At 34.4% G+C, this 18014-nt stretch overlaps 1 protein-coding gene across 2 annotated transcripts in view; it reads right to left on the minus strand.

Annotated features, from left to right (window-relative positions):
- Window positions 1–878: 878 nt before the first annotated feature.
- LOC117171797 (NADH dehydrogenase [ubiquinone] iron-sulfur protein 4, mitochondrial) overlaps window positions 879–18014 on the minus strand; it is a 57306-nt gene continuing 40170 nt past the window's right edge. The window contains exon 3 of one of the 2 annotated variants that reach the window (XM_033359409.1): window positions 879–1273. In XM_033359409.1, coding sequence (XP_033215300.1) covers window positions 1096–1273 — 178 coding nt within the window. In that variant the 3' untranslated portion in view covers window positions 879–1095. The remainder of the gene's footprint in view (window positions 1274–18014) is intronic. The other variant, XM_033359408.1, reaches the window with a different exon arrangement.

Genomic DNA, 18014 nt, shown 5'->3' on the forward strand with positions numbered 1-18014 from the left:
GAATATCGGTGAAAATGGAAATGGCTGGGAGGAATAATTAGTGAAAACAGAAACGGCTAGGCGAGGTACAATGTAGTATGAATGTACATGATATGTATTTGGGTCACTCAAAAAGTGTCTGGAATGAGATAAAGATTGCGTTAACAAAATTTTTTTTTTATTCATTCCAGAAATGTTCAGTGACCTACGTACATAGCGACTCGCTAAATTTCTCGTAAACCCTCTTGCGCAAAAATATTAAATCCGTAATTATAAGAAATTATAGTGTAACTAAACAAAAACAAGAATAACAGAAATGTTGATTACTGTATGTTAAGGTGTTGAATAAAGTAAATATTATATTAAATTAAATATTACACTATAATAAAATGAATATTTAGGACAATAAAAAGGTGATAAACATTTCTTTAAATTATTTTCTGAGTGCAAATAAGTAAAGTACGACGGAGTGTTAGAAAATCCATTAGTGGATAAATGTCTGTAGAGTTAATATCAATAAAAGAATGATATGCTGGTGCAATACCAGTACATAATAATATGATTTGACGGTTTAAAATCTACGGGCCAGCTATAAACAATGTTTAATAATTTAACATACTTGGAAGTGGATCAAGACATTACGATGTAGGATTGGTGCATTTCGGTATCCAGTTTAGCGGGTAATGATAAGTACAGTTTAAACAAGTGCGCTATTATTAAACGAATAAGATGTACATATTCCAGGTTCAACCAATTTTAAATGCCACATATGTAAAATAGGTTGCACTGCTAATGAAGCAGTTCAGCTACAACGGCTTGCCAACCGTTTTTCAAACTAATTATCATTTGATTACGAGAATACAGAATTAGGGTATTAGTAATTGACAGCAAGTTATTGAATCAAACGTTTTATTAAAAATATGCATATGTGAAGCACTATAGAAGAGCATACTTTATAAATAACTTAAAATTATTAAACTACAAACTATGCATCTTTTGGAGATTAAATATCAACACATTAGCAGGTTAACTATTAGCACATTTGCAAGTTAACCCTATTAAATTCGACATATTTGGACTATTTCACAAACAGAACCATTGCCTTGTACTCTTAGACTATTTCGTTGATACTCTAGTACGTTTATTCCAAGAGAAATTGGTACCATACGTACGTGGTCTGGGTTTCTCTTCATCCGGTTTTTGTACATAACATTCCCAACCCATCTTTTGGCAGTGTTGTATTGCCTCTTCTTTTGAAGCAAAATCAACTTTAAGATTGGACATTGGATCTCCACTGTAAAAAAATAATATTATATTGTTTACTCGCTATAGATATTATTTTACCTGAGTATCTAGTTCATATACGCAGAAATAATTATTTGCCACTACAGCCTACAATTCTTGATCGATTTTGATGTTTTTTTAGAAATACTCAGGATGAGTACCTGCAGGGCGACTTCAGACCCGATTTTTTATTTCCCTCTCTGGATTTATTATTTAAACAACAAGAATGTCAAAATTTGACATTTTACGAATGTTATTTCTTTCAGACAAAAGACTGAATTTATATCAAAGGATCTTTAACATTATTATTCCCCTGGCGGATCGAATGGATGGAAAGAATACGCTGCAGCGTACCCTTATAGTATACACATAATATCCCTTCCGTATCAAGCAAAAAAAAAACAGAAATGGCACGAAGTAATTGCAATAGTTTTTTTTTGCAATGTTAAATTTAAAAAAATGTGAATAGAGAAAAACGCTTATCAAATTACTAACAATCCGTTAGATTTATTTTTTAATATTATTATGGTTAACGTACAATTCTACTTCTTCGACGTAATAGAGTTGCAGGAATATCAGATTTCTTTTCTTTATCATGCATTCTCTTGACTTCAACCACACTTTCTTCTTTTTCTTCTTCTTCTTCTTCTGAATACATTTCTACATTATCTTCGTTTTCTACAGCTGATGGTGGAATCCAAAGTATCAACTGATATGCATGGGCAGTTGCGGCCTATCGTCGCTCACGAATATCTAGTTTTATGACTAATATATAACGACAAGAGGACCTCGGTAACGTTCTTGCAACTTTGTGGATTGCCTTATTTGAGTTACAGCATCCTTCATTCCGACGGTATCTCGAACGGCGAACATCACAATCAGAGTGTCACTCTTGTCATACCTGGCTTTGTAATGAGTTTGTTCTTTCAGGATATTTTCCTCATGTATCTTATGTGTATCTCGCCTCATCTTCGACAGTCAATTTCCGAACCTCATCTTCGTCGTGTCTATTGACACAGACTAAAATTAGTTCAAAGGGACTTTTCCACGTTATTTGTTTGGGTACTTCATTTAAGTTCCGTTGTACATCCTTTAAACGCAAATCATAAAATTTCCATTAGCATGAAGTAAATTTGCTTGAATCGTGGGGATCAGTGTATAATTTTTCCGTTCCACCAGCTCATCCTCTAAAATAAAGTCTGTTAACATTCGGAATACACTCGTGGCTTTAATATCTTTGACTGGTCGCACGTAAATGGATCTTGTCAGATTGTCTTTCGCGATACGAGCATACTTGTTCTTTCGTGGTGAAGTTATAATATGACCATCTTAGTCTAAATAAAGCACAGCAAAAGGACGACTCGCGGGAGGTATGGGATTCAATTAGCCGGCTTGTAGACCTATTTTAGCTTTCGGACACATGCAATCCAGTATGACATTTTACATTGGGGTATAGAATAAACAGGATTTTTTGCAATCTCAGGAATTACATATAATAATTTATTATTGTATAATTATTTGAAGCTAAATCAATCCTTTTTTAGACCGACAATATTTATGAATTTTGAATCAGACATTGTTCTTTATGTCTTACAGTCTACATAAATTAAAATAAAATTGAGCCAAAAAAGTTTATTTGATTAAATACTCCTTTCTCAATCCATGATTTTTCGGTACAATGTGTACCTTTTTCAAAAGTTTTAACCTAAATAACTATATTTTTACAATTAGTAATATTAAAGAGAAAAATCATGATAATAAATAATTTCGTAGATTATTATAATTTTTTCTCCTGAGTTTTTGAAGTTTGAATTAATCAAACATATGATTAATGTCGAAGAGTAAAAAAAAGACATCAAAATAAAGAACGATGTCATTTGGAAAATTTTCCAGTCTAAAAATGTTTTTCTTCTTGAGGTCATGCTCCTCGTGACCACGTGACCAAACTAGTCCCCGGTTATGAACATTTTTTTAGTGTTCACTGTGTCCACACAGATTGAGATATCGTGTTTAAATTTTGACACAATAAATAAGAAGCACTAAAGAACGTTTGTATACATCAATATGTTAATAGTTTTTAAGAAAGTTTATTTATAAATCGATGAAATAGGATATTACCATTCGAGTTATTGCACTTTGCATTTGGTTTGATGCATTTCAGATTTTTTGTTTCGCGTGAGCAATAAAATTTGCACATTTGTTGCAAATCAACAAATAAGTATCTGCACACACGTAATCTATCATTATTTTTGAATTATTTCTAGCGATTTCTAGCGGAGAAAAAAAGAAACTTTCAACATCGATAAAGTCGAGATCACGTGACTAAGTTCGTTCATGAAATTTGTGTGTAGAATGATTTTCATTTTTTTTTGGTCCTAAAAATAAAAGATAAATTTCAAATTGGAAACATAGCAACACCAGAAATGTGATAAAATTTACTCTTCGGATTTTTCCAACCAACTTCCATAATTCTTGACGTCTTATTTTTGACGTTGAATCGATCAGCTGATAACTATTGTTGACAGTGAACCAACCGGCAATGCTCAGCGTCGGACCATTCGAAAATTTTAATTATTTTCTGAAGATGAACATTTCTCAGGATGGAGCTTAGACGGATTTTCGAGTATCACATTCTAAGATGTTCCTCGATTTTTCGAAATCGAGACATCTACTTTATCGACGTTAAAAGTTTTTTTGCTATTCCTACAGTATTTCACTAGAAAACTTTCTTCGTCGTTATTAACATTTTGATATATTAAATGGTCCTTAGTCCTTTCGGTATAACTTCCAAAATCCTGAACACGATATCTAAATCCGTGTGGGCGTAGTGAGGAACGAAAAAATGAAAATCATTTCATTCTCCACCTAAAAATTTGATGAATGAACTTAGTCACGTGATCTCGACTTTATCGACGTTCAAAGTTTCTTCTTCTCTCCGCTAGAAATCGCTAAAAATGCTCCAAAAATAATGATAGGTTACGTGTATGCAGATACTTATTTGTTGATTTCATCTATTTATAAATAAACTTTCTTTAAAACTATTAACATATTGATGTATACAAACGTTCTTTAGTGCTTCTTATTTAATCTGTAAAAATTTAAACACGATATCTAAATCCGTGTGGACACAGTGAACACCAAAAAAATGCTCATAACCGGGGACTTGTTTGGTCAAGTGGTTACGAGAAGAATGTCCTTAAGTCAAGTTTAAAACAATAAAAATGGTTATGTTGAAGTCTCAAAAAATTAAAAAGACCTTGATCAATTAAGGACTACATTTTTAAAATAAGAAAGGAAACTTTATTATAGGTTACGAAGGACGAACAGAAATTGACAGTTTAGAAATAAAATAAAGACAGTGTAGGTAATGAACGTTGACAAACAATGGAAAGGTTTCTTTTGAAAGTACAGATGAGGAAGTGCCAAAATAAGTTTAAATTAAAAGTAAACAATTTTTTAAACATAAAGATGACATTATTTTATAATACTTTGTTAAATTTTAGTAATATTTATAATTTCAGTCTGTAATTTAACTGAAATCTTTTGAAATTTGTTTATAAAATAAACTTTATAATACGTCGTTGGCAAGTATTTTTTTCTCTAGACAATATTTTTATATTTTTAAAATCAAAATCAAAGTAATGATTGAAACTCCAAGAATCCTGTAATAAACCTGTTTTAAAATTCACAATCTCCTTTGTGTTCAGCAATTCTGGTTTTTAATCTCCCATTAGTTTCACCTATATAAGCTTCATTACAAAATTTACATTTAATTACATAAATAACACCAGATAAATTTTTAAAGTGATCACTGTCTTTTTTAAAAAAGAATTATCTAAATGATTTGTGTTCTCAACCCTACGATCGAATACGATCATAAATAACAAGCAGAGAGGCTATCTCAATAGAGTAGCCGGCACTCAAGGGTCCTTTGTTAAGCTTTTGGATTAAAATTTAGAAGTAGATTTTTTTAAATTTCATAGTTAGCAGCCTATAATATAATAATTCGGAATCTACGGGTTTCGATGACTTCAGATATCTAACTTTTTTTTATGCTTAAAATTTGGAATTAATAAACGTTTCTCGTACATGGAATGAGATACGCAAAAAAAAAACATTTTTGAATTCAACTAGACAATTGTATATCAGTATATAAGTTATAATTATAAATAAGTATAATGAGAAAATTCATCAATTAAAAAAAAGTGTTAATAATTTGAAGAGAAATTTAAAAAGGAAGAGCGGATTAGCCACGACCAACTACTGTAAATAACTCTGCCCGCCCGGTACGTGACGAATACAAAAGGAACATTACATTACCGTCGCACCACTCTTAAAAGGACCACTAAAAGGATCTTGAAAAGGACCCAAATCTTTTAAACTATCCCCGAGACTATTTTGTTGCAAATCGACTTTTTTTATAGACTCAAATGGGCCAGGCTATTTCTAGTATCACTCCATTTTTTTCAAATTAGTTTTATTAATGTTATTATAAATATTATGAGTGCGTTCTGTAATAATCTCGTTAACTGTCTCGAGCGGATATTCATTATGTACAAAAATTGTTTTTAATTGATTTAAATTTTCTTTTCTAAATTGGATATCACTTAACTTAACACATCTTTATACTAAACCTTTCATTAAACTAATTTTGTGACAAAATAATTGGTGTGAATTATAGTTTAAGTATCTACCAGACGAAGAAGGTTTTTGTACCCATTTGTTAATAAATCACCATTTGGAGTTTTTATTATTTGCAAATCAAAATGCTTAATAATATTATTAATCTCGCAATTTGAAAAAATTGTTGGTCGAAGAAAGGGTTCATTTGTTTTTGAATTATTATACAATTCAACATAGTGAACAACGTTTTCGCCACTATGGATTATTTATCCTGCATCTTTAAGAAGTATGTTACTGTCACAACAAAACAAATTGGAGACTGAATTCATACCAATTGAAAATTAATTATTCTTAAGGAACAAAGTACTTTCTTAAGCAGGTGTCGATTTAATGCCTTATTTTCACCACACATTAAACATGATTTAAGTAAATTATAATTTGATTTCAAAATTTCAAAAAACTAAATTTAATTTTCAAACAAAATGTCTACGTTTAGAGATTGAGAACACTGTGAAAACTATTTAAAAATTAAGTCGGTTTTCCAATTGCTTAAAATATCGGTTTTCAAGAGTCATATCTAATGGCCCTATGAATAAGTTTTTTTATTCACAAGAGTCAAGTCTCCGAAATTTAAAATACTCAAAACAAGATGATTGTATTAGAAAGTTTGTTTTATTAAAACGCAGGTCTTTAGCTTTTAATAGAGAAATTAGTGATTTTATATTGAACAAATGTTTTAAGAATTTATCAATGATTGAAATTCCTGATTATGTCAAAAAAATTTTTCTTTGGGTAACAAATGTCGAGTGCCTTTAAATCCCATTAAAATTCCTTTAATAGTTTAGTTGCAAATTTTGAAAACTATATTAAAAATATCGAAGAAGATTTAAAATGTAAAATTCGAAAAACTGTTACTCAAATAGTTTCAAATCACAATAATAATAATAATAATAATAATAATTTAGCCACGGTGGCTCAGTTGGTTAGACAGTCGGACTTCACCTCAGAGGTCCGGGGTTCGATCCCTGAGGCGGTACCTCTAGAAATTTTTCAATGTACCTTTCCTGAGGTTCTGGTGGTTCGGAACCCACATTAAGCTGTAGGTCCCCCCATCGAGAACTTGACTGCAACCCAGTCCGTCAATGATGGGATAAGAACCAGGCCTTGTCCAATATGTCTGGGCAGACTGCTCTCATCAGATCACTTGATTGCATTATAAAAATGCGTCCGTGACTGATGACATATACCAGGACAGCGCCGTGCAAAATAATCAAATAAAAATCCAACTCTAACCAAAAATGCCATCGACATGTTGGGCAGTATAGGCCTGTGACAACCTTTCAACACTGAAACGTTTTTTAATCAATTTAAAAATTTAGAAAAATCTGTTCAGTTAGTTAAAATTTTTCAAAGGAATAACAAAGATTTAAATTTTGTAAGAGCAGTGTAGGAATGGTTACAACTATCGAAAATAAATGTAACGACATAGCTATTGGGAATGGTGGTCTACCATTTTGCCACCTGGTATCGAAAACTGTCACTAGAAAGAGTAGATACAATTTTAAAGGTTTATTTTAATTTTTGCATGAAAGTGTTTTTACGATTGTGTTGTAAAGTATTAAACAGTAGTTGAATATTAAAAATAACTCTTCATAAAAAAAATAGTTTAGATACAATTTCCATCTTATACAGTGACAAAACACATTTTTGTCAAATAGGTTTAAAAAAATTCTTTTACTATTTCATGTAAGTTTCGATTATTTTAAGCTTAAATAAACTTTAATTTTAAATAAACTTTAATATATTTAGCGACAAATTTTATACAGGTTATGCAAAAGAATACAAATAATAGACGATTGGAATTTCAATAGGAATTCTAACCTAACTTTTAGATCAGATTTTTAAATAGTAAATATTCCTTCTATAAATTAATAAAAATTTACTTTGAGTTCATTTTTGCTTCAAACTAAGTCCATTTAACTTTATAATTAGACCCGTGTAAATCGTTCCGAACCGAACTGGTGCATAATTTAAGGAGCCTCGAAAGTCGATGCGAAAGAAATTTGAAGAGGCCAGTTCGAATCGGGAAAGTAACGATTCAAAGTGGGCAATTTAAAAGTCTTTCAAATCGGCATTCAACGCCCTCAACTCGAATCGAAGAAAACCGATTCGAATTCGGCAATTTGAAAGTTTTTCAAATTGGCATTCGACGCCCTCAGATCAAATCGAAAGAAAATCGATTCGAAGTGGGCAGTTCGAAAAACTTTCGAATCGAAATTCAAAGCGTTCAGTTTTTCGAGTTTATTTCTGATTCGCAGTCGGCAGTTCGAAACTCTTTCGAATCGACATTCGACGCATTCAGTTTTTCGATTTGAATTCCGATTCGAACTGACTATGTACATGTATTTATTTCTCGCTGTGCCAGTATCGTGAAGGTTTGCTTCTTTGGGTGTGAAAATACTCTTCTAGGGTTTTTCAGATTTAATGAAAAATTGTTCAGAAGATGGAAGAATCAAATTTATGTAAAAAGTGAGATTTCTTTCTCATTATTATCAATATCAAACCTTTAAATGAGAATGCGTGTTATTTTTGTAGATATAAATAGAGAAAGGGAAGCTTTCAGTGTAATTAAATAACATTTTATTCCTCAAATTAATTTATTCAACTATCAATAGCCTTTGACCGTAAACTTAAAAAATGCAAATCTAGCATTAATATTTTTATGAAGTTCCAATACTGATAAAGTTTTATTTTTTTAAGGATCATTTTTTTAAAAGATATATCAATATGCTAAATTTATTAATAATGAACAAAAAAGTTTGAATGATGATAGTGAAATTCATCTTATGATTTTTTTAACTTTGTTGAATAATAAGGTGTATTTTTTGTGACATGCACAAAATAAATCTTTTCAAAAGTTGAAGTGTTTAGAAATGAAGAAAAATAAGTAGTATTAGTTTATCAAATGCAATTACAATTTTAGAGTAAGTAAACTTTGTTTAATGGTAAAAAAATCTTCCCACTTGATGGGCACATTTTCATCGCACGCTACGCGCGCGGCTCGCTAGTCTGAGCCCACCTGGGGCGTGTGACTGTTTAATCTCGCGCTTAGCGCTCGATAATGGGTTAACTCGCGCTTTGCGCTCGAACATAGTTTCACCTCGTGCTTCGCGCTCGGATATTTATTCTTTGCATTTGAAATGCTTGAATAAAACTATACCAAAATGATCTCTTTTAGATGGCAGTATTTGTATGCGTCTTCATATTCTGAATTGTCTACTTAATTAAGTATAGTCGAAGATTAAGTTTCTCAAAGCTCTGTAGGCTTTGAGGTACACATCCTCATGTTATTTTTCATAATGGCAACTATGAGGGATCCATGAGAGAAGCCCATGTTGGACTCTTATGGATTAGCATGTCGTTGCCATGAGGGGCCTCGTCTGGATTGCCCTCAGGGATTCTAAAAGGCTTGAGGGCACTCCATGCGGGTCCCTATGGTGCTCCCTCAATTTTTCCACACAGGTATAACCATTTTTATTGATTTAAGAAACAATATTTTTTTACTGGAAAAATTTCCAATTGACACCGATAAACCGGTTTACACGATAAAATTTGTTTTTACATATTAAAAGCTCGATGTCCCTTTACATTCAACTGAAAAGATTCGCTATCTCACAAAAAAGCATATAATGGGTCGGCTATTTCTGCAAACTTGTGAACAAATCGTCTTAAAAAAATCACAAGACCTAAAAATCTTCGAAGCTCGTGTGCATCAGACAGGATCGGAATATCAATAATTCCCCTTATCATTTAATCAGTTGGCTCGACTTCGACTTTTAAAAATATATATCCTAAATATTTCCCATGTTGATGGAGGAAAAAAGATATAGAAAGATTACTCGTGAGATTCGCTTTTTTCAATGCTTTAAGGACTAAAATAAGTTTTTCTCTTATATCCGGCCAATCTTTTCCAGCTATCAAGGTGTCACCTAGATACAAAATAACACAACGTTCTGGGAATGGTTAAAAAATGTTCAACAACTATTTTGAAAAGTAAAATGGGGCATTCATGAGACCGAATATCATACGCGTAAATACCTCCCAAATTATCTGGAGTAATAATGGCAGTTTTATTACAATCTTCCTTCGCAATGGGGGCCTGTAAATAACCATTCACAAGATCTAGCGTAATAAATAATCCCGCGCCGTTCAACATTGGTAAGTGGTCATCTAAATTTGGTAACAGAAAATGAATTGTTTCAGTCTGGCTATTTAATTTGCGCGTGTCAAAGACCATTCGTGGTTCAGCATTCGCTCTTTTAACCAATAAAACTGGACTTGCGTAAGAAGAATTTGTCTCTGTGGCAATACCTTTTTCTTTTAATACTTTAATTATGTTTTTCAGTGTTTAGCCCTATTTTATATAAGCGGAATTAGGTTTGATAATTACAGGCTTACTTCCGGGTTTCTCGATTATTCGCATTTCAATCAGATCCGTACATCTTAATTCGTTAATATTTTTAATTTCCTATGTGAAGTTCCTTTAACTTGATTAGTTCTCTGCAAACAGCTGATTCCGTGGTGGGACCTCCGATAATTCACGTTTTGCGATTCTGCTTCGTTTGATAATTCCCTTCTCGGAGTTGCTGAAATTGAAAATTGGGAGAACATGGTTCTTTCCCGCACTCCGCACACTGATCAAATTAATAGAATGTGCCGGAAGTTTCACACTTTTATGTGACTATATTTTCGGGAACAGATTTAAACACATAAAAACTTGAAAAATAACTTTCCTGCTTCTCGGTGAAGCTTAGTTTTTTCTTCTTTGTGGTAAATTACTCGTGTATGGTCAGTGTAGGTGCGACAGATAATCACATCTAACGCTTGTGTGTCATCGGGCAACACAGGAAAACGAACGTTTTTGAGAAACCGCCATCTACTGAGACATCTAAATACATGATTCCAGGCTAACTCATTTTATACTTTTGAGAACAGAAGCCTTGGGATATTACGTTATCGCATATCATTTTAAATCGTTCTGATAAAACAACTGTAACTTTAATAATACAATCAAAGAACACATCACGTAACAATCCGTCAACTAAAGCTTTCTTAATATATTTTTGAATCGCTGGATCGAAATCAACACTGATTAAGTTCACTTCCGGTTTCTTACTCGCAGTCGAGACATTGCAGTTTTTCTGCATGTGACCGCTGCCATTGCACTTCAAAAATTTAAATTTTTTACGACGATCAGGATAACGTCCCTCAGACTCGAAATTTTTCTTCTCCACAGGTTTGCGTTATTCAGTTTTTGACTTTTTCCCTTCTGCTGGTTTCAGCGGAGATGAAGTAGCTAAAGTCGCACACAAGGCGCGGAACCACAAGCCAACCAATACTTGTTTCATCGTGCTCTTAAAGCTCAATCTAACGTCGTAGCATAATTTTACTTTTTCGTAAAAATACGCTGTAGTAGATTCGTTTTTACGAAGATATACTAGATCCTGGAGTGCTGGCGTTTATATAAGCGTCCGCCAAACCTTTTAACACATTCAACATAAAAATGTTGCGCTCATGATTCTTTTTTAGAAGCAAATTTATCACATCTATTGGGTTATATTTAACATTTTTTTACATTCTCATAGTTCGTCTTGTTAGCACTGATTTTCGCACCAAGCTGGATGCGTCCATGATTCATAGGCTCTTCATGCACGTAGATATTTACTACAATTTTATCCGCAGCATCATCCTCATCTAAAGTAGAAGAGCTAAGCTGGACACCCGCACTATCTCCCGGGTGATTCTGAGCCGGAAACGGTTAATTTTCAGTCACTATTATAGTTGAAACGTTAACATCGACAATACCATTTAACACTATTGCTAGTACATCGACACATAACATAAAAAGCACGACATGCGTAACAACAGCCGCCACCACCACCTATTTAGGGATGATGGCTACCCTGCGAATTAGATCCTCAGTTTTTCCGCCTATCAGTGCCACGCCATCGGAAGCTGGGTTGTCTTTTAATTATGCCCACTTCTTTGAGCTACCTAACTCATTTACATTAACGGACCCTATGAAGATTCAGAATAAAAACAGGAGTTCACTAGATACAAATTTTATATTTCCGAATCCGTCTCGACCCGAACCTTCCTACTAGTTACAGTAGACCCACGGGTGCCTACCATAGAATAGAAACCAGCCATTCCGAAGATGACTCGCCCCCTCGATCCGTACGTAAATCCCGCTAAGAGAAAACCCCAAAAGAAAAATGGCGAACCATGCGACAAATGATAGTTTCCCGCTCTAAGGTAGATTTAAAGGGCGACCTTAAGCTTCAATAAAATGGTTTCCGACAAGGAACATTTGAGACAATGAATTTTCTTTGCATTCCCATTGAAAAAAACGTATCTGAGGTGACCGAAATTATTTTCTTATCTTTAGGATTTTTCAATTGGAATGCAAAAAGCGGGCAGTTTCTCTAATGCTCTTCGTCGGACGACATATTCTTCACTAACGATTTTTGAGGTGGTACTTCTCCACTATTGGGAAACTGGCTTGTACAAAACTGTCCGAGCATTTTTTTCAAATAAAAAACAAAGCTGGTCTAAGGTAAAGATAATGGTTTGTTTCAACGTAAACTGCAAACGGCCGCATAAATTTTGCAGTAGTTCAGGATTTATAAACGACTTTGTGAAAAGTCGCGACAGGGGTCTGACGCATTTACCAGGGGACTGTCTTTGTGAAGTAAAAACTACATGTTACTTCTGATTGACTATTTTCATTGTTTTTTATGTTAGAAAAATGTCTTGAAATAACAAACATTCATGTACCTGAAGTTCTGAAGGTTCAAATGAACGAAATATTTTTTCCCAATGCTATTTTATCCATAAATGTTGTTCCAACTGCAATAAAAAAATGCATTATGATTTTGTTTTAGTAAAAGTATTATTTCTAATATAAATTAACAAACATTTTAGCCATATTTATAGTTTACGAAGTCATCACTAAAAAAAATCGTTCATTTGAACGTTAAGAACTTCAAGCACATGAAACATTTGAAAATTAGCGTTCCTACTTTAAGGATCCAACAGTTCGAATCACGTACATTTTAGACACATAATAATACAAACTATTTAGATTAATTATTAGTCTACATAATATCAGTCACATTTTTTTTAAATGAACATTAATTTCCTTTAAACCTTACCTTAAATTATTTCTCAAACATATTTATGGGGAACCTTAATTTATAAAATACTCTATCCCCTTTTATTAACAACTTGGGGCTAGATAACTACTCTACAATTTCTGCTTTAGCTACGTCGGAGACATCCTTGTGATCCAACCTAATCATTTCTTTAGAAGTTACATAACTATTCGTAGATTCTTTTTCATTTTCACATTCAAAATCTGTGAAAACATCTTCGATTGTGAGTTTGGTGTTCTCTTGATATGTGCAGCCTCCTATTTTGAAATGTTCGCACGTATTAGAATCGCAGAAACAGCTCAAACTACTCATTGTTAGTATTGTTAAACGAACTTTTCCACTCATTTGATGAATTTTAAGGGTACCATTGAAAGTCTTTGTGTTAAATACTTCTCATTGTCTTAATAGCTTCATAGTCAACAGTGCTTATAATAATTCCAGGACACTTTTCCTGAATCGCTCTACGAATTTTTCCATAGATTATTTATCGACGTAAACTAATGTAGCAACATTTCTTATATTTGGAAGTCCAGTGCTTGAAAAGTGAAGGCACGTGATATCGGGGACAAAGCTTTCAAAATGGGTAGCAAATGTGCCAAAATAGCAGTTATGGAATGAGATGCATTTAAGAATGCTGTGCTATACGACTTAGTCGTATTCCCTAAGTAGACTATAACAGTGTGAAGACTAATTTATACGAGATAACCTCCAAAATGAACGGGTTGAAATTTTTCAGTTGTATTTGCCGACATAATTTTGAGAAAAATCCATGTGCATTAAAGCATGATCATTAGGAATGTTTTTCTTTATAGTATTTACTACATTAAACTGCTGGACAATGTTTCTTTCGCAGAACAAAAATGTATCTAAATCCTCATTCAGTTTTCCTATGAGTTGACGTGGCTAGATGATCAACGTCTTTTTCAGATATTTTAAGATTTATTTTATTTTCAGATATTAATTGAAGTGGTATTTTAGCTTTGGGGTCTATGAACTCTTGTTTTTGAGCCACCCAATTTTGGAAATGCAAGGGTTTATTGTCAAATTTGTTGTTAACAGGAGTTTTATTGATAAACTTTTGACACTGTCTGTATAAGCAGTGTTCTCTGTAGCGATCACAGCACATCTCAATCAGCAGTTTCTGATAGCTATTGATGGCTATTCTCTCTTTCTTTGTAAGATTGACTTCCTTGTTAATTGTTTTTTATTTGTAGGGTGCATTGTTGACCATCAGGTCCCTTGGAAATTATTATTATGTCAGCAGGAATAATTATCTGTCCACCTTGAGTATATGAAATACCGAAAGCTGTTAATTTAATTTCGAAAACAATGTATAAATTTACTCGCCAGGGGACTGTCTTAACAGCCGGCTGAAACACTTGTTTCAGCGTTAACGTCGAGAAATAACCTAACAGTATAGTATATGAACGCTAACTGTTGTACACCAGGACAAACTTCAAGTTGGAAACGTTCAGTTCAACGCAAAAAGAGGACTTTTTGTTGCACATACAAAGATTTAAATAATTTTCAAGTTGAACCAGGGGACTGACTGCAAAAACTGAGGGACAAAATTAAGCTCAAGTTTTTAAATATTTAATATTAAATTTTAAAAATATGTGCCACAGAAATTTATCTTCCATTATCACACAATTTAAAAATTGTAATATAAATGACATTTTTCTTTTAATTTATTGTGAAATCTTTAGCTTTGATTGTGATTCTTAGCTTGTGACACGCCAGGGGACTGATTTTTAATGTACTTAAAAGGAGATTACACAATGTGTATTCTTAATTTTGACGGTTTACGCAGTGGTTTATTAAGAACCATTAATAACCTTCTATTTTTAATATCAATTTAGAAGAAAACGTTTTATATTATATGTTTAATTTGCCCGGGACACTGATTCTCCTAATAGTAGAGAAGTACCCAGGTTCAGTCCGCAGGGCCGCCCCTTATTATATTGTGTTTTAAAGTGTGAAAAAATCAAGATTTGACCAGGAGTCACAAGACATAAAAATAAAGGCACCGAATTAATTTGTTGACCTAATACAAGACCGAGTTACGCATCTTCCCCTATAGATAAAAGAAAAACCCGTACCGAGAAACAGACCTTATGTACCAAAAGCTATACACGTGTCGACCCCATAATAGAAAATTGGGGGAAACAGGGACTTAGGAAAAACAGTATGAATTTGGAATCTCAGATATGACGGCAGCGAAAAATATAGCCCTGAAACATTTTTGACTCGGACTGAAGGCGATCGTAGATTGAATGAAGTTTCGGACGATAAACTTTTATTGGCCATGTCCGTTCATCTGGAAGGCATCGCGTCTAAATGGTTTAAAAACCACAAGTAAAAACCACTCCTCCACCAGAAAACTCATTTCTGCAAGAATTTGCTTAGAATTCTAGAGCTATTCCTAAGAAACCCAAGAAGGCTAATGTCCGGCAACCTATGAAATGGAGGTTTTATCGGACATGTGAACGCCCGAGATAAATTGCGAGAATAAATTAAATCCAAGGAGAGTAAAACGGTGAAAAACGACAGCCGAAACAATAAAAAGATATACCGAAAAGGGTGTGCTCAATCCCGAAAGTTGGTTTTCTATAAACACAAGCGAGAGGGCTTCACCATCAAAAATTGTTCCGATTTTTCGGGAAGCTAGTCGGGGAAACAGTAGACAGTCGCAGCTATTACAACCGAAAGGTGGCCGTTAGGCAAATCAATTATTTTATAGCTGTCTCGAAAAAAAACCAATCAATGTCTATGCTGGCGTTGACATATGTGACGTGTGCCGAAGAAAGGGGGCTTACTTTGAAAAGTTAGATTGTTTAGGGCGAGCGTTTGAAGTCGACCCGATAGACCGGACTTTTAGGAGAGAGGGAAGTTTCACGAAATCTTCCTTCTCCACTTACCACTACATTCTCATGGAAGAAGATAGGTCGTAGACGCGGTTCACGGACGGGGTACAGATGAGACGCGTAGATGATATGGTGAGTGGTGGCAGATGTTTCACGGAATCTCGAGTTCTCGAGCCAAAGCCCTATTAATCGGGTACCTAACAACATAATTATTAGCAATAATAACGCTCGGATTTTTTTCCCGATGGTTTAATCAAATAGAGCAGCTCAAAAACTATAGAAATGTGTAAAAACCTTGATTTCGATTTTTTTAGAGTAAGCCCCCTTCGGCGCACGTCACATATATGGAAGAGTTTCAAAGCGTGCAGATGCCACCAGTCGACGGCTGAACGCGTTAAAGGGTAGAGGAGATCGCACCGATAGCGATGATGATCCCGACAGCAAGCGAAACCTTTTGATACTAGATGTTCAAATACATAGGAAGGAAAATACAATAGCGAAGCACGCAAAGATAAAGCAGTACCAGAACAAGGCGAACATCTCCAAGTTATTTTAGGCCATAATAATATAAAAATCGACGAAAAAGCAACCTAAAAAGAATTAATTAGCAGTACAATCCGAACTGAGCTGACCAGGGATACAGTACATATAACGATAATGATTAACTCTATATTCATAGAGGCCCCGTTTGATCCCGGATAAAATAGGACGTTCATTGTAAAAGGACATCGGAGATAGTGTCCTCAAATCCTTGAGAAAATTAGTCGATAAGTCGCGAATGTCAGTCATGATACTAGCCAATGGGTCGCGAGATTGGATAGAGAGCAAAGTCGAACTACCACTGACAATTAAGAAAACACCGATAAACTGCGAGGTCGGAGTTGTATTAAATCTAGATACCGAGTTCGTATTGGGACAAGACGCACAGGAAAAATTTGACTTGTTCTTCGGTTTTCGCACGAGGAGAATCTGGATGCCCGATGAAAATGGTGAACAATTACAGTTAGAATACTGGCAGGAAGAGGGCGAATACATGTGTTCCGAGCTAGATAGGATGTTGCAGAAAGACATTGTTAAGGGATCTCACATCGAGTGGTCTGCCACGGTAGTCAGAGCAAAGATGGCTAACGGAAAATATAGATTTTGTTGGGATTTCCGTAAGCTCAATGCCGTCTCAAAGAAGGATGTTTACCCGTTACCGAACATAGCGGACATCTTGAGCCAACTTTCTTCCGCGAAGTTTATATCCAAAATCGATTTGAGTTGGGCCTTTAATCAGATTCCGCTTGAAGTACAGTGAGGAGTTAACGGCGTTTACCGTACCAGGTAAGACATCATTTCAATCCGTTAGAATGTCGTTTGGCTTCATGGGATCCCCGCGACTTTTCAGAGACTTATAGATAGGATCATATTTGCGGAATTAAGGCCCTACGTACTTTGATACCTAGAAGATATAATAGTGGTCACGTAAACATTCGAAGAACACTTAGAATGGCTGAATAAGGTTCTTGACAGAATAAAAGATGCCGAACAGACGATTAATGCTGAGAAAAGTGGCTTCTTCTGTGCCGTGGTCAAGAACTTGGGTTTCATAATTAACAGGAGGCGTTTGATTGGTTAAAAACCGCTTTAACCACAGAGCCTATCCTAGCCTACACTTCTTTCCGAGATTTAGAGACAAACCCATTTAGTGTTCAAACAGACGCTAGCACCACAGGTCTAGGCATCGTGCTGACTCAGAGTCAATAGGGTCAGGAGCGCATGAACGCCTACGTGAGCCGAACCCTCACTTCAGCGGAACGGAATTATACGGTAATGGAGAGAGAATGTCTGGCAGTGGTGTGGGGAATACGGAAATTCCGAGAGTATCGCGTTGATGAAATATGATTTCGACATAGGAAAGAAGCCCTTCATCACCTTCCCGATGTCTTACGGCATCTTTTCGAATTGGAACATTGAAAATTGCATATTATATAGAAGCTGACTGAAACCGCTGATTAAAGAAATCATTCCGGACCTGGGCACCTAAAAATGTGCGGTATCTGAAAAA

This window comes from Belonocnema kinseyi, chromosome 4 (assembly GCF_010883055.1).
Source record: "Belonocnema kinseyi isolate 2016_QV_RU_SX_M_011 chromosome 4, B_treatae_v1, whole genome shotgun sequence".
In the NCBI taxonomy this organism is placed as follows: domain Eukaryota; kingdom Metazoa; phylum Arthropoda; class Insecta; order Hymenoptera; family Cynipidae; genus Belonocnema; species Belonocnema kinseyi.